This window comes from Aptenodytes forsteri, unplaced genomic scaffold (genome assembly GCF_000699145.1).
Source record: "Aptenodytes forsteri isolate BGI_AS27 unplaced genomic scaffold, ASM69914v1 Scaffold76, whole genome shotgun sequence".
Classification (NCBI taxonomy): Eukaryota; Metazoa; Chordata; class Aves; order Sphenisciformes; family Spheniscidae; genus Aptenodytes; species Aptenodytes forsteri.
This window is the reverse complement of record NW_008794444.1, coordinates 3,264,051-3,285,784: the sequence shown is the minus strand read 5'-3', so window position 1 is coordinate 3,285,784 and position 21,734 is coordinate 3,264,051. Positions and strand designations below refer to the sequence as shown.

At 40.4% G+C, this 21,734-nt stretch overlaps 1 protein-coding gene across 1 annotated transcript in view; it reads right to left on the bottom strand.

Annotated features, from left to right (window-relative positions):
- MAP4K5 (mitogen-activated protein kinase kinase kinase kinase 5) overlaps positions 1–21,734 on the bottom strand; it is a 70,787-nt gene that overhangs the window by 9,723 nt on the left and 39,330 nt on the right. The window contains exons 6-26 of the mRNA XM_009289858.2: positions 20,752–20,799; positions 20,615–20,657; positions 18,795–18,867; positions 17,701–17,832; positions 16,761–16,823; positions 15,335–15,416; positions 14,585–14,701; positions 14,160–14,238; positions 13,042–13,100; positions 11,946–12,010; positions 9,175–9,219; positions 8,421–8,463; positions 7,715–7,925; positions 6,845–6,942; positions 6,702–6,743; positions 5,985–6,069; positions 5,815–5,894; positions 2,004–2,064; positions 1,038–1,040; positions 834–948; positions 641–699 (exon numbers count right to left, since the gene is read on the bottom strand). Of these exons, the coding sequence (XP_009288133.1) occupies positions 641–699; positions 834–948; positions 1,038–1,040; positions 2,004–2,064; positions 5,815–5,894; positions 5,985–6,069; positions 6,702–6,743; positions 6,845–6,942; positions 7,715–7,925; positions 8,421–8,463; positions 9,175–9,219; positions 11,946–12,010; positions 13,042–13,100; positions 14,160–14,238; positions 14,585–14,701; positions 15,335–15,416; positions 16,761–16,823; positions 17,701–17,832; positions 18,795–18,867; positions 20,615–20,657; positions 20,752–20,799 (1,603 nt within the window). The remainder of the gene's footprint in view (positions 1–640; positions 700–833; positions 949–1,037; positions 1,041–2,003; positions 2,065–5,814; positions 5,895–5,984; positions 6,070–6,701; positions 6,744–6,844; positions 6,943–7,714; positions 7,926–8,420; positions 8,464–9,174; positions 9,220–11,945; positions 12,011–13,041; positions 13,101–14,159; positions 14,239–14,584; positions 14,702–15,334; positions 15,417–16,760; positions 16,824–17,700; positions 17,833–18,794; positions 18,868–20,614; positions 20,658–20,751; positions 20,800–21,734) is intronic.

Below are 21,734 nucleotides of genomic sequence, written 5' to 3'. Positions count from 1 at the left end.
ACTCTTTTCTGGGCACTCAGAACTTGAGCGATGGTTTCACTCCTCCCCAGGCTGACATAATTTTTATTCATGTCCAGCCTTTTCTTTGTGGAAAATATTTTTTTCAAGTTAGCATCGCTAGAAGTTGGATCTAGGTCAAAGCTTGAGCCAAACTGACAAAGCAGAAAGGGTATTTGTGCACGTGCAACAAGCCTGGGATTCTGTAACAAGCGTTACGCTCGCAGGCAGTCTGCAGGTCACAGTAACTAGTTGGCTCAGGTGGCAGCCTGAAGCCAGTGACCCCAAACATCGACTTACTCACTGAGAGCTTCAGCAGCTCTCAGAGAGCGTGCAACACCCGTCAGCTGTGTGCTACTGGCATTCTCCAGGGTCTCCCTTTGGATCTTGCTCTAGACAGCAACATTTCCAGGTTAAGAGCTGATACGAAAAATGCTTTTCCACTGAAGAGCATAAAGACCCCCACATTAATTAAAAGGAAAGCTACGCACCAGCTAGGCACAGCATTAAGAAATAATGTAGTCATACTGTTTTCTGAACAATGAACTAATTCTAAGTTCATTAAAAAGAAACGAGTTTAAGCCATGCCATGCCCAACGACAAAGGCCAGGAAAAATAATTGCAAAACTGAACGCCTACTCACCTATACAGCATTTGTGGCATCCTTTTGTATCAGGGATCTTTGTTGTTAAGGCAAACTTCCTGGAATAACAATTATGAAAAAAGGTATCAACAAGAGATGCCGAAGGCCCTTCATGCTACCAATTCAACAGCACACGCAGCATTTATGGGAACTTTCACTTGCTAATAATTGTCTGTAAGTGAAAGATTTGTACCTTGGTAATATTTTGTCAGGAAACCTATGGGTTTGAATATGAGCAGCTAATCCTGTTTTTTTGGCTTGTTCAAACAAAGCTATTAAATTATGGGAGTAGAGCTGGAACGTTTTCCCTGTAAGAGAGAAAAGCACAATTGATATCACACCCATGCCTCCAGCAGAGAACTGCACATTTTAGAAAAATGTATGTGTAGAAAATTACCTTCTAGAGAAATGGAGCACGTGCGCCAGATATTTCAAGTCCAGTTATGAAGAAAAATAAAACAAGACAACAATAATAATGCATGTAGAGAAGACATGGCATTCAACTCAAAGTTCATTTCAGTAACACTAAAGCAGCTCTGGAAGTTAGTTTTATGTACGCATTTTTAGAAGGCTGTAATTATACACCAACAATTAATTATATTCTTTATATTCTTTATCTATAAATCAATAAAAGCGGTGTTACACAAAATCTTGCATGTTTAAAAGCACAGTCCTAAAATTCGTCTGCATGCCGCAGTGCCTCTGTTTCCTATCTAGAATGTCCTATTCCAGGACAACTCCTGAAAAATAGATTTTTTCCAAGAATCAATCTGCTGCATTAGTAGTATTTCACAGCCACCTCACTCTCCTTTAAACTGAGACTGGTTTTGTTTTAGGGTGGATTTATTTTCTGAATCCGGTTCATACCGAAGATGCTGCCAGGCTTCCATACACTGAGAATGATCAAACACTGCATCTACATTTTGATAATGCACTTAGGTTAATCCTCTCCTAATTTTGTTCTGACACGTGAAAGCCATCCACATTCTGACTCTCTTAGCTCAGGGACCAAAGAAGAGGACACTCTTTAGATTCTTTAGGCACTTGCAGTCAAATTGCAGCCTTGGCAGAGGCAACTCGTTTGACAAATACCAAGTGCCGAGCTTTTCCGAACCAAATAAATAAATAAAAAAAATACGGTGCAACACTGCAGACAACTGGCTCTACTACTTGTAAACGTCCTGTTTTATCTCTGGAAGTCTTTTACATTAACACACTCTTGAAGCAAAGCTTCCTATACAAACACAAGAAACAATGCACAGTTTTCTACTTCAGTACAATCGAAATACATGGTACTGAATTATGACTTTAAATGTTTCTCTTTATAAATAGAGGGAAAAATAATAAAATTATAAATACATACCTGACAAGGACATTAAGGTGTTATTGATAACATACAGCCAGGTGCACTTTCGGGGAAATAACTGAAGAAAGAAAATGTTTCCATTAATAGAAACATACAGGAACTTCTAACCGTGGTTTTCTCTGCCTGCTCCACCTCTGCCACCGTTCCTGCAGGGATCAACGCTGGAGAAAGTCCCAGCTGCAACTACATTTTCCCCTTTAATTCACTCTTTGGACCCTTGCTTAGCCCTTTTCTCTGTCCGAAATAGTTTTCATTCCTTCCCTCTTCTATCCCTGAAACTTTCAAACTTCAATTTTTCTTTATTTTTTAATCAGCAGCACAGAGCCAAAGTGGGACAACTGGCAAGACTGGAATACCATATATAGAAAGATAAAGCTTGCTCAGGAATGACAGCCGGAGAAAGAAAGAGAACACTTTTTCAGAAACCTACTAAACACCACAGAAGTCAGAAGAGGGGGGAAAAAAGGCATTAGTAGTTTCTCAGCAAATTGAATTACCACAAAATCCTGTATTTTGTGGGACTTACCTGCCTGGCTATTTGTGTTAGCATGCTGCTTTGTAAACAGACCGTTCACGGAAGGCATTGGGACTTATTTTTGTTTCAGAGGGAAGAAGTGACTCACGGGGCAGCTAATCTAGATTTGAGAAGATTTTAAAGTTAAGACGAACCTCTTGACAACCTGAAGGGAATTCTGATAAAAGTGATGGCAAATGACAGCATTCAGGAGTCTCAATGAAGGAAGGAATAAGGACAATCAGTTTCAAAAAAAAAAAAAAAAAAAAAAAAAAGAAAAAAAAAGGGGGAAAAAAAGGAAAAAAAAAAAGATGACAAGACTAAATTTATTGAATGGTATTGATAGGTAAGGTCCTCCCTCAAGAAAAAATTTCCAATAAGAAAAAAAGGAGTTCAAAGGATTAAGCTGTTTCTGAATATTAAAAAAGACAACAGCAGACTGGTCCGCTGAGGGAAGCTGTTGCAAAACACAGCACGAGATGCTTGAATCAAGGCTCTACAAAAGAATGATTTTACCGGTTCATGCAAATGTCCATCTAACCTAATATCTGTTTCCAACGGCCACCTTAAAGTGACACAATTTCTCCTAAAAATGGTGGAAACCATGGAAAAAAAAATGTATATAATACTGCACCTAATACTCTGCCAGGCACCAAGTTCTTCAGCTCAGAAACCTGCTGAATCAGATACAGGCTTTATGCGTTTAGTGAGCTTCAATAGATTTATCCTCCATCAATTTGTCCAGTCTCCCCTCTGAACGCAGGTAACTCCTAGCATTTGCAGCTCCCCATAGCAAAAAGTCCCAGGCCAGCTATCCATTGTTAATTTTTAATTTGGCTCCCACTAGCTTCATTTAACGGCCTCACTGGAAGAGAAGGGGAATACTTGTTCCCTGTGAACCCTCTCTAAGCCACCCCAAGATGGGTAAATATTTCTTATTTCCCCCTCATGCCTGAAGTATCACAAATCCATTATACAGAAAACTGAAACGAGAACACAATGCTAAGGACGAAGAGGCAATCACAAGATAAGCCTGAAGGAAGAAACGTAAGAAAGGTTAAGATGCAAATCAAATTACCAACATACGAGAAGTCGATAAATACGGTAACTGGGAAAACAAAAGGCTCGGCCCACTGCTTGACAGGAAAGAAAGACTACATGATTAACACAGTTAATAGCACTGGGGTAGAAACTTGTGCTAGAAGCAGAAAAAGAACACATTACACACTATTTCAACTAGATATACTCATGTCAGCAGGTCCCAATAAAGTTTATTTTACAGTACTTAAAAACTGTCTCAAACCCCAAGGTCTCAGTAATGATTATCTTCAAGAACTGATGGAGGACAAACAAGGACCTCAAGAAGGATAAACACAGTACCTATGCCAAATAAAAAGGCCGGTGGGAATTGCAAAATAGTCTGACTGACTGTATATCCAGAGTAGCACAGGAACAAGTCACATACTTTCTAATTACCAAGGGATAAGAGCAGCAGCTAGCGCAGACTTGTGCAGAACAGGCTGTATTTGAACATCTGAATTTCCTTCTTTAACAGAGTAACTGCCCTGCTGGGGACGGTGAAACAGTAAGATGTGAAACATATGTGAAGGACCTTGTCCTGCATGCCATTTCCACATGCAAAATGAGAAAATACAGGGTAGAAGAAACTGCAGAAAGCAAACATATGACTGATTGGACATAAAAACGGAGGATCTATCAGCAATTTGCTACTTAATAGAAGGAAAAAGCAGGCTGTAGATATATAGTATCTTCTCTGGGTCTGGTTCTATTCAGTATTTTCACTGAAAAACTAACAATGGAATAAAAGTATACTTCTGAAATTGGGAGATATTAACCTTGGAGAGACAGCAAGCACTTTGGAAGATGCAATCAGAATTAGAAGTTGGAGAAACAGTTAAAAATGTTCCTTTGGTGGGGAGAAATCAGGAAATGAATAAATCCAAATAAGGAAACAAGTGGCACAGCAGAAGCACAGTTGTAAAGCCTCTGGGGTTTGTAATGGATCATACTAACTGAGGACGCTCTCACAGAAAAGGAAACTTTCATTTTGGCATGCATTGAATGTCATAAGTAGACACTAGTAAGTTCTCTCTACCTACCACTGGCATATCTAACCTTTCAACAGGATAAAAAAAGCACGTGGAAGAGTCCAGAAGACTGTTACATGAAATAATTTAAGAAAATGTACAAGGAAAGATTGCTTTGACTAACAGAGTAAAGAGAAAATTGAGGTAAGAAGGCCAGGGTGTCTCCAACAGCTGCTACCACAATTTTTAGAAATTTATTATAAAAGTAAGTAGTTGTTCCCTATGTCTACTGAGGCTACAAAAAGATAAGCAACTTCATATCAACTCTATCCTATTGCATTCAGGTGCACCCTTAGCTCTCTTAACTTGAGGATTTTTTAATTGTGTTGAATTCAAATTCCCAATTCTCACCATCAAGCCCTTTATAATCTTCTCTCGCTTTTGTCTGTGCCAAACTACCCCCCGACATGACCTTGCTGAACCCCCCTTTTCTTTTGCCCCTCTCCAGTTTTGGCCCCTAGCACGATGCTCCCAGAAACAGAGGACTTTCTCCTCTTAAGCACAGATCTCTGTGCAGTGCCCTTTCCGTGAAATCATCTTTCTCTCACTATTACTCACAGACACACCCACCCTGCCACCTCTTCTGCTTTCTGACCTGTGCCGTGTCTCGACTGAATTTACTGCTTTTTAGAGGCGTGAAGTGCCTTTGTGAACTGCTTTAGAAACCTACAGGTATAAATCTCGTTATCAGCACCCGCCAACACTTCCCTTCCAAGAATACTCTGCTACTCCTGATTCTAAAAAAGCAAGTGTAACAATACCATGATTGCATGAAGTGACTTTGGAAAGGGTTAGAGAGCCCAGGAAAACAGAAGCAAACGCGTATTTATTGGTGATAACAGTGCCAGCTAAATTAAATGGTTGAGGGCTTTGGTAGCATCCAGTGGAGAAGCAATATGCCATCTAGTGGAGATAAAATGGAGAGAGAAAGGGCAGGTAACCGGTTGTCTCCAAGAGAAGAAAGATGTTTTAGTAGAGAACTCCTTTGAAAGCAATGTTACATAAGCAGCAACAAAAAATTCAGGTAGGTAGGGGAACTATTAATTTTAGAACTTCCATTGCTTGCTTTGATGTGAAGCAGTTTATGCCACAAAGCCTGGCATCCCATCTACCCCCTCTAATAGCAAACTTTCTTGCTTCACAATATCCCCAAATCTATTCTGTGTGTTCAGTACACAAAAATCACCTGTTCCATTGTTGCTTCATGAAGTTCATTCAAATTCAAAGTATAGATACCTTCTTCTGTGCCAAAGATAATGTACTGATCTAAAAATTTAAGAGAAATTGATTATTTCACAAGCTCATTACCACTTCGGCAACAGGCAGGTTTAAAATACAAACCTAAAACAACTCTACCTTTAGTATCTGGATGTATCCATGATGTTGCACAATTAATCTTCAAAGGACAACCATCAAAGACTTTGGAAAAACACGCTCCCATCTGAAAGACACCAAAACTGAAACCTGAAACAAGTTTACAGTATAAAGCCTTTATCTTCTGGCACTTGGTCACTTAGTACACACCGCTGCTCTCTTTTTTCAGACACAAACTTACTCTAATACGCTTTGATGCAACACTTTTCTATATTCCCCAAAAGCTACAATGCAGCCTTCCAAACCTTTTCATAGACTTCATATACATTAAGAAATGCAAAGAGGGATCAGAATGATATGAACAATTTTAAGTACCTACTGGGCAAGAACAATATTGAGTGCTTATATAAATGGCATATGAAGGGAAAACAAGCAGAAATGTTGAAGTAGTAACACCTTCTCGCATCACTACCACCTCTCCCCCTTTCTCTTTACTAAGCAGAGGCTGCCACTGGAGATCACAATCCACAGAGCCAGTGAAGTCTCCAACCCTTCGCATCCAGACTGAATGGTGAAAGGAAGCTCTTAAGAAAAGGAAACAAATATTGTGCATTCAGTACACAAAAAGTAACTGGCTATGAGATGCAGAACATCACTCCAGATGAGCTGGTGGCTTGTTCTAGCATAAACCTTCTGACACTAGAGAGATGCCATGATAGCAGGCTTCCAGTAACTCCTACTGCAAGTGCGATTTCTTACCAGCACCTTCGGTGTTGGTGGTAAACCATTGATTGCTGGCTTCTGTGGGAAGAAAGAAAGATCATAAAATACCTCCCACGCACTGATATAAGACTAGCTAGCTAACATGACAGTGAAATCAGACTGAGAGTCACAATACTTACAGGAAAATCTCTTTTCTCTTTTTTACGTGGCAGCTGAGGGATTTGTCCAGACCCTTCTGCATTTTCTTCAATGAGTTTCAGCATGCCATCCCCATTTCCTGAAAAGAAGCCCAGACGCATTTTGTAGCTCACTTGACATAGTGAAAAAGAAAATATTTTGTTGCCCTATTCTCTCTTCTCCCCTGTGTCCAGCAGGAGCAGAGAAGTGAGCTCTCAAACTTCCATATACACATCCCAGGTAGCTGAACCCTTCCGAGGACAGCTGGCCACTCTTCTGCGTGCTAAGCTATGCAGTAATAAAGGCTTTCCATTATCCAAACAGTCCTCAGGCCAAACACAACTGAGAATAAAGCTGTGGCAAGGTCCTCGCAGATGATCCTCCCTGCACATTCATTCTTTTTCTGCTATTCCTGCAGGCAACACAGGAATGGTATTGACTGGCTGAGTGTCCTTGTTTTGGGAAGAACATTTCCACCATAGATCATGGCTCTAATCATAGAATCATTTAGGTTGGAAGAGACCCTTAAGATCATCAAGTCCAACTGTAAACCTAACACTGTCAAGTCCACCACGAAACCATGTCCCTAAGCGCCACGTCTACACGTCTTGTTAAATACCTCCAGGGATGGTGACTCAACCGCTTCCCTGGGCAGCCTGTTCCAATGCTTGATAAACCCTTTCGGTGAAGACATTTTTCCTAATATCCAACCTAAAACTCCTCTTCTAATAAGAACCAGCCCACCCGTAAAAAGGAAAGCTGCACCTCGTGATCAGCTTGTATTAAAAAATTATCTACTGAAAATAGCTGACTCTAGAACTGATTTCCTTTTACAGGATGCAAGTCACCTTTAGGAAATGGAATGCATTTACCTAAGTCGCTGTATCTAGCTGTGAGCAATCCAGGGCTACTGATGCTGCTGGTCATACCAACGGGGGAAGAATCAGTCTGAGGCCCACCAACAGGGATACTTTGTCTCCTGTGAGCTGGTGGGGCTCTGTTCTGCGAGTCTGGGAAATGTTTTATTGTCTGACATTTCTCATCATCTGGAAGGTTTTCCTCAGGATAACTGTTTATTCTCGGCTGCAACAAACAGAAGAGGTGAAGATTACCTGGGAAATGGCACCTGGAAACATAAACTTCAGACAAGTTGAATTCAAGTCAAACTGTTCTACACAAAAAAAAAAAAAAAAAAAAAAAAAAAAAAAGGTCAGCCTTTGAAAAAAAGGCATTTGACAGCAGAATAATCAAAGAGATATTCCTTCTCTGATGGAAAATCACAGCAGCAGGCAGAATGCTGAACGAGAGGACATCCCACGCAGCACGCTCTCTTTAGAGGGGAAATACCTACAAGTCATTACGCTGCCCCTTGTCTAGGGCAGCGTACAAGGCCAGGAGTCCCAAGAGGTCAAGACGGTACAGACTGCAAGTCAGCATCAAATATGAAGCTGCACGAAGTCTGCTAGCAAATGGTACTTAGCAGAATTTATAACCTACTGAGAGCATCAGACGGAAGCGCTGCAGAGGCTGCACTAGTGGGGTTTGCGCCTAAAACTCTCAAAACCCACCATCTCTTACCTTAGGAGGTAGCGGAGGTGGCCCTGCTCGCTTTAGTGTTGATCTACAATGAAAAGGTGCAGTAGTCGTCTTAGTTAAACCAACAACATAAACAGAATTACTTGAGAACACAGACTGTAAATAAGACAAGCTAGATGCATAGAAAAGACAGATCACAGCTTTGCATGAACAGGGTTAAACTAGAAGTCAGAGTGGGAAAAAAGCACATTAATCTTGTTAGAAGTGGTGGTTTTTGATAAACTGATGTTCTTTCATAAATGCCAATGTTACAGAGCATTCTGTGGTGAAGGGTATTTGAAATTAGCAAATAAATATACCTTCAGGGACTAGTTTGGTGCAGTTTGCAGCTTTCACTCTGGATCAGACAAACATTTGGGCACCAGAGGAGCTGCATATACCCCACCAGAGCTCTGCAAGAATATCTGCACGTCCTGTCACTACTGGGCCTGGCTCACGATTGATGGATTAATCAACACAAAATCTGCTTTAAAGTATTAGGCACTTCCATATGCGCTCTGAGATAACCTCAGGAAGGAGAGCAAGGGAAGAAAGCATTGCTTTGCGGACATTCTCCTGACGATCAGATAAACAGTCAAGCGTGGGTTAGACCTTTGAGTGCAACCAGCCCTCGCTTATTTATGAGTGGCAAAGCTGCCTGCAGCATTTTAAGGAAAGAGGTTTTGCCAGAACGCTGCCTGCTTTAGCGAGAGCCGCACGGAGTAAACACAACTGTACACGAAGGAGGTCCACTCACTCTTCAACATCTTCACTCCCATCGCCAAATTTTGTAAGCAGTCCCCTAGGTAAAATGTTTATAAAATTAAGAGCTCTGCTCTTAGGTCGATGTGTGCAACTAAATCGATCGGTGACGTCATTTAGTTTCATAACAAGCATCTCCCAGCCCTTTTCAAAACAAAGTATTTCTCTCTTATTCACTGCCGTAAGCCCTTTTTCATTTAGTATGGTCCTTTCCTGACCCTCACCCCCCAATAATCACTGAAGCTCTCTTCCATACCAGATACCATCAACTCATCTTTCATTTCCCTACCTGGTATTTTAAATATTGTTGAAATGCCTAATAACAGTACAATATAAAAGAAGAAGGGGAAAAAAAAAAAAAAAAAGATGAGAACAGAGGAAGTTACTGGGAGACGAATGGAGAAAAGCCTTTACACAAAGGGAAGTTTCCTCCTTTAGTGTTATACGCTAAAGACACAGACTGTTTCCTATTATAGTGGGAATTTTTGTTTCAAAGCTACCCCAGGGTCAAAAAAGATATCGTGACCAGAGGATCAAAGCAGCAGTGAAAATAAAATCCTGAAACAAACAAAAACTGATAAAATTTTGCAAAATGGCAATTTTCAGGCTGTGTCTTAAAAAAAAAAAAAATTAAACTGCATTAAATCTAAAAAAATCTAAACGATAAATCTAAACCCAATAAAAAGCATTCCTTAGTATGCTGTTGTGGTACTGTGAAATCTAGGCTCTGCATTTAGCAATCACGAGGTGGAAGAGACAGCCCGGTGCAGTCCAAGTCTCTGCCTGCAGAGTAGACACCTCCGTACCCCACCAACTCACACATCCTTCCACGTTCCACAACACACCACATCACCCACTGAGGAACGACCAGAGGGGTAACGAACAGGAAAACAAAAGCATATTATACAAAAACTAACCCAGCCAAGTTTGGATTAAGGTAAAATTTCCCTGTAAGTTACTTCTGAAGGGAAAGCAGCAGAGAGTTGCCAACAGGAACTATTAATAAAATTTAAGAGAAAAAGTCCAACCATCAACAAAAACCACCTCCACAATACAGAAAATTTTTAAAAAAGTAATTTTAAAATGCTACGATAAGGATGAGAAAAAACAAGAAATAAATTCAGTCATCAGGTACACATTCTGGTATTCCCCTCTCCAGTCAAGTAATTCCCGAGTCGAAGGTATCAACCGCCATTCACTCCGATAAAAGCCAAAGGGCATGAAAAGCAAGGACCCCCCAGCACACGTCCTCTCTGTACATCCCTGGTATTGCTCAGAATTGCTGGGACAGAGGAGCTATGCATTTCCTGTTTATCTTTTTAAACTGGAAGTGGTTTCCAAGTAAGCAGCACGGATTCACCATCCAGAAACTTTATGCCTGTCCCCCTTTCGATACTAAATCTGTATCTATTTACCGATTTATAACCCTAGCAACGTTTGCTACGGCTACATTCATTCTGTTTTTAATACAGCCTGGTATAGACAATCTTAATAACGCTACAAAACCAGAATCAAATCAATAAGTCACTTTGCCGGGAGGAGCTTCCCTCCCTCCCTGCTCCTCGACCCCGCAGATTCCAGCTGTCTGCAGAAAAGCCAGCACTCACGAGAAAGGCTTTCAATCTGCAGCGCATCAGGGTCACACAAACAAACCACGAGAGGAAGGAAAACAGTCGCTGTCATTACTGGACAGGGAAAGGCAAGGCCTAGAAAGCCACCCCAAACTTTTACTACAATGAGAGTGAGAACAGAAAAATAGGTTGAACTTAAAAAGACCCAAACACTGGCAATCTCCATGACACGGCCAGCTTTCCAGGGGGCTGTAATGTCAGCTGACAGCTTATGCAAGACTTTATCTGCAAAAAAGCCAAAGAAATTCACTGTCTGCTACTCAGTTCCAAATAAAGATGGGAAACAGGCTTTTTTAGCTGAGCGATTATTTCAACCAAAATACCACCTTTCCCTACATATGTGCATCAGTCAGTATTACTGCGCTTCCATATTTTTCACTGCAAATTCAAAGACTACCTTTAAAGGCAGAATCCAGTATTTTGCAGCAAAAGGAAGGCACGTACCTAATAAATTCAGTCCTAACTTGGACAGAGTTGTGCTCCCTCACTTCAGGCCTGCTTTACCCCAGGGGAAATCAGTTATAGCATATCTTTACCTAAAACATTTCACCCCAGAACACTACGTGACTGTATCAGAGATTACACTGATCAGACACCCACAGCAGAAGCAGTCGTGCCGTCGTACTGAACTTGGTAAAACTAAAATCTTCAGAACTGGTTTCTCCTTCCCTTTCTTGCAAGGACCCGACTTCAGGGCTGCGAACGTGCTTTGCCACAGGATGTCACAACCACAGCCACGGCTCAGAAGAGAATTGCAAGGCCAGCGCAGGATCCTGAACTCAGCCCTTGCAAGGTTACCAGCTTTGCTTCAGAAAATTGACTTTGGCTGCGTTATTTCAGAGTGCTGGCCATACATTTACACTTCACTTTCCATCTACAACTGGGGAGCTACAACAAATTTAAAACAAACGACTGTTCGTAGTTAAAAGAGATTAGAACCCATTCCCCAAGAGAATGACCAACGAACTGCAGAAGGAGGACTGCATACTGGGTAAAATTTCCTTTAACTTTATGAATATTAAAGTGGATTAGGGCTTATGGTTTGATTTTCCACCATAGCTCAATTTTTCTTTCAGAGTGTGTATTTTCTTATTAAGTCACAGAAATAAAAGATGTTTTTAAACTCTGTACTTACTTGCTGCTTCCACCATCAACAAAAGGATTCCAATGTGAAGCAAAGTCAGTGCCAGCTGCCACAACCTGAAGATGCAGAAATTTTCATTTTTTCCCCCCCTCTGTCAAACTGAAGTACCTTATCCACAGCACATGAAGAGGCCTGGGAGATTCCCAAGCCCTGCAGAATGACCCATAAGCAGTAAAATAAAATTCCAAAGTGAAACAATGTTTTACAATCTAATTATAAAGCAGCTACTGAAAAGCTATCATCTTCTTCTTCTCAGACTTAAAAGCAGCACTTGGAAATGGTATAACGCCAGTATCAAGTGGCAATAAGTAACATGAAAGCAAAAATTTATGGTGAAAACTCTTATTTTCCACTCAGGGCACTTCCAAGACACTCTTCCAGCAAGAGAACATACAGTAGCCACCTCCAAACTCATTTGAGATGCCATCAGCGGAGGCTGGGAGCATTCCTGTCACTAGACGTGGCACTGAGGGGACCTCACCGGTAACAACACGTACAGATCTAATCAGTCACATTCAAAAAAAGATGAATTTGTACCTACCTGGTGAACAGCTGTAAAAAACAGGAATGGGATTTTTCTGGAGTGCTGAGCACTGATGTCTCCGAATCAAAATTAACGGCAGCTGTTGCTATTCACAACACTTATTAAAAAATGGAGCCCTTGTGTACACAGACACACGCTAATCCCAAAGAACGTTAATTAGCTGATCTGCAGTAAACTGCGGAGGGCTGGAACAAACAGCAGCAGCTCACAGGGGGCAAAACCGGCTGCATGCGAGCTGGCGGCCTTCCAAGAAAGAAGCGGCAAATAAACCCTGATGATGGGAAGATCAGGGACTCAAATGCAGAACGGCCTCTTCACATTATCAGATTAATAGGCACATGTCGTTTTTTCCATCTGAGCATGACTCTCCGCACAAAGCATGGAGGGCAATTCATTTTCTTAAAAATGTGGCAATTGTCTGGGGACCAAGAGTGGTCTTCTCGCGACTTTATACTTCAGAGACATATTACTTAGAGTTGAACCACAAAACAATGAAGACACTGTGATTTTAATAAATGAAGGAAAAAACAAACTTGTCCTTACCATTTCATCCCGAGCTTCTGTTTCTTTCCGTAGAGGGGGCTCAAACTGCAGCTTATCAACTGCAAAACATTACATTTTCAAATTTAATACACACAACATTATGCTAGTGCCCTTTCAATGCTTACTACAGTGAAATGCATGTTGTAACAGATCTAAATATTATGTACGCAACACTTAATTTGCCTATAAAATATGACCATCACTTAAATATCAGCATTATTGTCTAAATGCTTAAATTTGCAAATATGAAACCCACAAGAAAGAAACAGACCAAAAGTAAATACCAAGTCATTATATGAAAGTACACTAAAACGTAACTACATAACCACATGTTACTTTTAATGCGTGTGAAAGAGAAGAAGGAAGCTTTTTAACAGCAAGCTTCCTAAAAGTGTGATGTACGTGATGCAGAGGAGCGGACAGCATTTACGCTAGAAAAGACATTTGTCCAAACCTGGAGAAAGATCGTTTCTACCCTCAAAATTTCAACTTAGATCCAACTGAGTAGTGTATTAATATTGTTTTTAAAAGCAAAGAAAAGGTTATATTAAAAGAAAATGCACTATGTTAACACGCACCCCGGTCAGGACAGCTATCGCAATCACAAGCGCTCCATCAGCATCAAGAAAAGGTTTCACTTACGAACTTGAAACAATGTGCAGACAAACACAAAATGCTATGTTTTTTCTGTATTTTCTCATCACACCATGACACCCAATGTACTCATGTGAAAAGCTGCCCTCCTATTTATCAACTCACTCTCATTTTTTGATGTTTGCACATTATTAGTGGTTTTGCTGTTTTAAGTAAGGCTGGGTGGTCTGAAAAATCACAGAGCTGAAAGGCTATGCTGGCCATGCAAGGTTTCCACATAAACTTTACGATGCAGCAATGAGATAGAATGAAACAGCAGAAAAATATGCAAGTTTTGATTTCGGTTTTGAAAAAATATTATTGACGATTCGTGTGTATGTGCTGTTTCTTCTGGTTTTGTTTCTCAAATGTGCCAACAGCGGAAGAGACTTTCCGGAGTACACAAAAAAAGAACGACACCGACATCCTCCATTGGTAGAAGCAAACCAACACCACAAAATGGGCAAAGCACATCAGGAACTTACAGTTTATCTCCGATGCCGTTCTTTCTGCCCTAATGTTCCTGTTCGTAGAACGAATTGTATGGCGGATAACGGAGTGAGGCTGCAAGGGTTATAAACAGAAAAGCTGAGAAAAGTCGCATGGCTTTCTGTTGGATCTCAATCAACAATCAAACAAACAGGGAGAAAGAATAGCAGTCACAATCACACACTGCACATGCACCGCCTTGCACAGCCCGTGCACAGGATCCTTCTATACACCCACAGCATAAGTGCGACAAGCGCTATGGCAGTATTTCCTGGCTTCTCCTGCACGGTAACGCTAAAAATGGAGCTCTAAAAACATTGGGGCAGTGCCCCTGTCAAGCTGCAATCTTACATTCCCAAGGCAAAGCAGGGTACTTAAACTGTAGTTTTACCTAAAGACAGAAAACAAAAGATGTTCTCACCTCGAAATCATCATCATCAACTTCACTGTAGTGTGTATGGTTGTCAGGATTATTAACTTTGTCCAACAGCTCAACTGCTAAAGATCTTGAAAGACCAGGCTGCCCCACAAAGCTATGCTAGAACCGCAGAAAAGAACAAGTTATAATATGCAACTGATACTAACTTTCATTAATAAACATCCAATTACTGAATTTTGCCTGCTTTTGGGGGGCCTGAGTATTTCTTTAATGACGCCTTAATGGCTAGACTTTCTAACTCCTCCGTAAGCATGGAAACGCCACACTTTTGGCCACTTGTAAATTGGAAATTAAACTCTGAGTCAAACAAACAATTACACCTTAACTTCATTTTTCACATGAGTAGTTCAGTCAAGTTTAGGAAGGCAGAAATAGGTACATGAACAACTGCTAAATACATCTGTTTTCTATTTGGGTGACAGGAAGGGTCAACGTCTACGCAGCTATATCTAAGAGGCTGAGACACCCACTTGCAGAAAGGACAAAGCTGAAGGCAGAACATGAAGCAAATTTCTGTAATTGTTCCTACCAAAAACTGTATAAAAATCTTGATACTGAACAAAATCTTGCTACTTCCTACAGTTGACCAATGCCTCTTTCCTTCAGATTTCACCACCCGTGTTGTAAGATGAGAGAAAGAAAATTGTTCCAGTTTGGTTTCCTATTGGTCTGTTGCTCACTTTGAAGCAAGAGATCTCTTATTGATGTCACTAAGTGTTCCAAATCACTTACAGAAAGGAGTCTGTCTGCTGTCGGCCTCTTCTTTGGATTTTTTGTAAGTGCTATTTTGACAAAATTATGGAATGTTGATGACCTGAAAGAAAAATGAGGTTTTATATTTAACTTCTCAAGAAGATTTTTTTAATTTTAAACACAGTTACTAAACAGACTACAAAAGGGTGTGCTAAATTAGAATGTCGTCCAGGTACCTCATCTCAGGTTCAAATAATTGAATAATACATTTCCAAGTTAACAAAAGAAAAAAAACATTCGATTCATGGAACTTGCGTGGAAAACATTTTGGTACAGAAAATAAACCAAACACGTATGGTGCTATTTCAACTTTTTCCAGTTTCAATTGTTACAGAATTAGGTATCAGAAATAAAAATTGTGACTTATGTACCCAGTAAACCCTCAAAATCTAGGCAAACCTACAAATTTCACTGTTCTTGGCTACAGATAGGAAAATAAAATACAAAGTTCTAGACAGAGACTCAACTTACTCTTCAAAATGCTTTGTTGCTTTTTTCAGAGCAACTTAGGTGACTGTGTCATACCACGTCTTTTTAGATCCGAATTATGACTTGATGTTATGACTGGACCTACAATTTTTCAAGCATTTTTCTTGCAATTGCATTTGTGTTAGCATGCCTCTCTGGGGACAATATTAGCCCAAGTCTGCTTGCTTTCAAATCACCTTACAAAACACATTTCCTCTCCTAGTCTTAGCATCTGAGAAGGCGGCACTGGAGATGTAAAGTGCATCGGCTGGGGTTACACCGAGCAGTTTCAATACAGAAAACATGCACTTAGAAGTGTTTTCTCCCTTCCTCTAGCGCACATCTGCCCACCCAAACACCTCAAGGTAAAAAGATTGTACAGCAGCATCATGAGCAAAAAATCCTGCATACCAGGATTGTTTTGAGTCTCATAAATAAAATGTTAGTAAGTGTGGTACAAAATCCCGCAGGCACTAGGAGGGTATCACAGGTTAAAGAAATCATGAGAGGATTAAACGATTACCTGTCCCATTGACAGTGGCAAATACCCTGTAATAGGAATTAAGGGGAAAGGATAAAAATAATTTTTCTTCCTAGAACATACAAGGAGGATCCAAGAAGGGAGATTGCATTTCCCTCTGGATCATGGGCAGGGATAAATTTACATAGGTAGGACTGTCCTGTGCCTTACTGATGGTTTTCTGCCATGTCAGAAAACGCCTGTTTCCAGACCTCAACCCTCTCTCGTTTGCTTTCACACCTATACAAAACAACTAGTTGTTTCTCAGTGAAACTTCCTGTAAGCAAAATCACTTCTCAAGTTCCCAAGTTTAAAACTAGCACACGCTATTTTTCACTGCCTCGCTTCTTCAATAATGACAAGTACTATTTTCACATTATGTGCAAAATATTGAACAAAGGAGAGGGTTTAACCTACCATTTTGCTTTTTCCTTTAGCTTTGGCGGTTGAAAATTACTTTTTGACATTAAAAACAAAGCCCTAAAGGTAAAGGAAGATTAATGTTATTATATGGTAAAATATAATTAATTTCATTCCAATATCTAAACACTTCAAATTAATACTTCAGGATAACAATCATACTGGTGAAACTGAATTATAGTCTATACTGTGTTAGAGGACAGACACAGTAAAGCTGTTGATTTTCTTATAAATTACTTTTTGACATTAAAAACAAAGCCCTAAAGGTAAAGGAAGATTAATGTTATTATATGGTAAAATATAATTAATTTCATTCCAATATCTAAACACTTCAAATTAATACTTCAGGATAACAATCATACTGGTGAAACTGAATTATAGTCTATACTGTGTTAGAGGACAGACACAGTAAAGCTGTTGATTTTCTTATTTAAATAAAAGATCGTTTTATTGCCATGCATAATCCTGTTAAACATAAGGCTACTAAACACTTCAAATTAATACTTCAGGATAACAATCATACTGGTGAAACTGAATTATAGTCTATACTGTGTTAGAGGACAGACACAGTAAAGCTGTTGATTTTCTTATCTTTAAATAAGATCGTTTTATTGCCATGCATAATCCTGTTAAACATAAGGCTACAGCTTCTCTAGTGATTTACTACGCCTGTTCTTAATCACAGTTGTTGCTGACAATACAAAGTTGTTGGTTTTTTTTTTTTAAATTAAAAATTTCAATGATAATTTAAATTCTAAATTTAAGTCTGTAGCTTCAGACTGATGTCTTAAAACCAGACACAGCTCACGCAGAAAGCAGATGTTTGATGAAGGATTTCTAGTGTGAGTTTCTAGGTCTGGGCTATGGAGAAGGTTAAACTATATCTACTGGGACTGAAGGGAATCCTGGAGACAAGCAAGCTCCCCAGCCAGCAGACCTCATCGGGTGAAGATCAAACATGGGCGGCTGAAGCTCTGCAAGTTCAATCGCCGTTATGCCAACCGCCCAGATATCGCAGAGCTGGTTATATCCACCGTTCTTTTCCACCGCTGCAACTTCTGGGGCCATCCTTTAAAAGCAAAGGCATCGTTCAATGAGAGCACCAGCCACTTCTGAACAGTGCCCGCATGCGGGAGGCACAAAGCACGTCACGTAACCCTACAGCAGAAACCCCCTCAAAGAGCGCAAGTCAGGGAAAAGCCTGACGTCCCCCTCCCCTCACCCAGCATTAGGGGAGCGGAGAAGCACACAGAGGTGACATGCTTTGCCCGAGGTCATGGGCTGGACAGCAGCGCTAGGAATAGAATCAGTCTCATGATTCCTGGTGAAATGCTTTAATGACCAGATAATCCTCCTGCCCTCAGTCCTCCTTCTCCAACAGGATAAAGAGGGCAGCGAACAATTAAAAGCCATTGTCTGGATTAAGCTGTACGTACGCGTTCAGTCTATACCAAGAATACCGCCCTAGGCATCTCAACTGCACCACAGCAATGCCAGAAACCAACAGCAGTTAAATTTGCACATAGAATCCAGCTCAAGATTTACAATGATATATTTGCACATTAAATGCTGTCTTGTACGGACATTAATCAGTAGAGATGATTAAAAGATAGTTTAAAATCTGTTTTTCTTCACAATTCTTTCTGCACAGAAATCGAAAAGACATTGTTTAGTTTATTCACTGAAGTGGAAGAAGCTACTGAGAAACTGAATGACCATTAGGTATCCAGAAAAAGGGGAGAATGTTCTGCATTAATAAACTTGTGAGAAACAGCAATCCTGCCTCAATTATCAGGTAGCTTGTGTTACAGCCACAGATCAGCTACAATCACCCTTTTAGTTTAGACTTCTTTAGTTTAGTTTAGACTTCTACCCTTTGGGCGTTTTACTCGGAAGAAAGGGAATTTATGCAATTGCTATATATATATTTAAAAATATGTGTGTATACTTCAGTGTGTGTATTTTAGAATTCTTGGCATAAATACAGACTTAGCTTCGCATACAATCATAGCAATCAAAGTAGCTTATTACCAGTAAGGGGTACCAATAAATGATTTCCTCTTCGCAATGGTGGCTGTTATTTTTGCTGCTACACCGAAGTCAGCTGGAAAATAAAATTATCATAGACTTAGAAATCTCATTTTAAGACCCCAATTGTACCCTAGGAAGTATCATATTATGAAAGAACAATCACGTTTCTCATACAAATTAAAAATTCATTAAGCTTCAACAGCTAAAGATTAATAATGAGATCAGCGAATGTCTTCACTGACATGACTTCAAATTGAAAAGTTTAGTTTCTACATACAGCTCATTCATGATCCTGTTCCTCTCCTAGCTATTTTTCCATCTCACAATACAGCAACCAAGCAACCTCACAAAATTTAGTGGATATTCAATTTAATATTCAAGCGGAAAAATAGCATCACGCTTTGGAAACGGTACTATTTCTGTTACTTATGGAGGAACTGCGGGGGGCCATCTGTTCTCATTCCTGGAGACCCTGTCTAGGGGACAATGATCCCTTGCTCTCAGAGCTGCAGATAATCAGGTGGTCTTGCAGAGCCAAAAATCATTTAAATCCTTTTTTTTTTTTAACTACATTTGTATGATAGCTGGAGGATAATTGTGGGCAAATCTAACTAGCTTAGCAGGCAAAAGGAAGGTATCGGTGCATAACCCAAGTTTAATGCAGTTAGAGGAATCTCCTATCATTTCAAGGTTTTCACGTTTTCCCCCCCCCCCCCCCCCCCCCCTTTCTTTAAAAAGCCATACTTTCCTAGCACAGCACTCCTGGTTCACCACAGGGGAGTAAATGTGTTGAACCACACAGCTTTTCTGAAGACCAGCACTGCAGCTAATGCACAACCGCCCTGATTCCAACACTGGACACAGTAATGATGAGCATCCCATTCCTTCTCCCAGGATGTCTGCTCCCTTCTTCCTGCAGAGCCCTAACTACATGTAGGCTTCTGTGAAGTGAGGCGTCGGACAAGCAGATAGGGGTTTTGAAGGCAGCGCGCTCAGATAACAAGAGATTCAGTCTGTTTGTGCTGCGCTAAATGCAAAGCGTCACTGGAGGAAGCCAGTAATACAGCTCTCTGCTGAGTTTTCATCTGCAGACCTCCAGAGCGCTTGCAAAGGAGGAGAGTTTCCTCTTCTCCACCTGTGCGGAAATGCCCAACATCATACACTGGGCTAGAGGCACAGCCAGGATCAGACCCCACTTTTCCACAGGCTGCCAGGCTCAGGAGATGCTGTCTCACACAGTGGATCCTTGGAGGGTCTGAGGGAGAACTGCCATTCTAGCTAGCAACAAACATGTTGATGTCCATGTAACCCCAACCTGGCAAATGCCGGGGAAACCTGGGAGGCTTCAAGGCTTGGTGGTTCAAAAAAGAAATTATCTGCAACTTCTTGATAGAATGAAAAACTTCTCATCTCATAACATACACAAGCCCATGGATACGCACTTTCTATCGTCAACTATTGCCCCAAATAAGAATGCAAACATCCTACAGTGCAACACCAAAAGCCACTGAGAACAGTATCTAATAAAATTGACTGCAACAGTACAGGAGATCTGCTGTATTATGCTTCATCATTCGTAGCAAGCTTAATCTTTGCTGTGCATGTGCTGTTCAACACAAAACAAAGCCTTACAAAAGCTGAATATTCTTCTTGGGAGGCATGGTCTCTACATTCTGGCTATTTTTTGTCTCAATGGAATGATAAAAGTAAAAGGCAACTTGCTAAATCAAAGTATCCCAGCTGGTACTGTAGCTTTTGACTGAGCAAATTAAAACGTTCCCATTTGCTTTCTGTCTTATTATTAAATTCAGGCAACTTACCTAATTTGACATCTCCATGGTCTGTTAGTAGAATATTTGCACCCTAAAACATAATAAATAGAAAGGTAAAAATCTTTATCAGGAATATTTTTCTGCACTAGAAAGTTTAAGATAAGTTTTTCAAAGTTCCAAGTTACCTTTATATCTCTATGCATTTTGCCCTTCATATGCAAATAAGCAAGACCCTGGAAATAAGAGAGACACAACGCATCATTTTGCCATTTGTTAACATACTACAAAGCCAGTCCCATTTAACAAATTTAAATTACTCAATGTATTTTATTTGAAAGTGGAGAAATTTGAGATTTGCAGGTAAGAGGTACACTGGATTCTGGTCCTCATCTCTCCCAGCTCCAGCCAATACACGTGAAGACTCGTTTAAACCAGTCATGGCGTAACATTTTACATAGATATACGTGTATTTTCAAAACAAACCTCAAGATGTATCACCTTTTCCCTTTAATAAAATTAACTACATTTTTGAAGTCCTGAAGGTTTCAACAAGCAGGTGTTTAGCCTTTAAGCTGTCCTTCCAGCAATACGAGTCCCTGCTGTAAGAAGAGATCAGGAACAGAGCTGCCAAGCAGATTAGTTCACGGGTCTACACCCCCGCCTCTGGCAGTGACCAGTTCAGCCACCGCTTCAGGGAAAGGCGTGCATCCCTCTGATTCTCTCACATAATTATTCATGGATACACAGAGCAGGGAAAGAAAAGTTCCTTTAAGAAACAAGCTGCCTGCATCATCTTATCTTGTACTTCCACAGTTATTAGCAATCACAAAATGAAAGAGAATTTTAGTCATCTGGTTGCAGTATTTTCCCTCTACAAATTATTAGAATTTACTGCCACAGATCAAGCAGGCAGTTTAAAATGTGCCTTTTTTTTTTTCCTCTCTCTCTCTCCATTACTCAGCTACTTACCCTTGCTTAACTGGGTATTAGCTGTTTTCTGCAACAAGATTCAAAAATTTGTCCTAAACAACTGCTGCACTGAATCACTGTATTAGAACAATGGATGAAAATAGCCCAGACAACACTGTGGTCACAACCTGCGCAGATCTGTCTTCCACAGTTTCCCTGAAACCAACAGGCTCACGGAAGAAACAGGAGCAGGACTGAG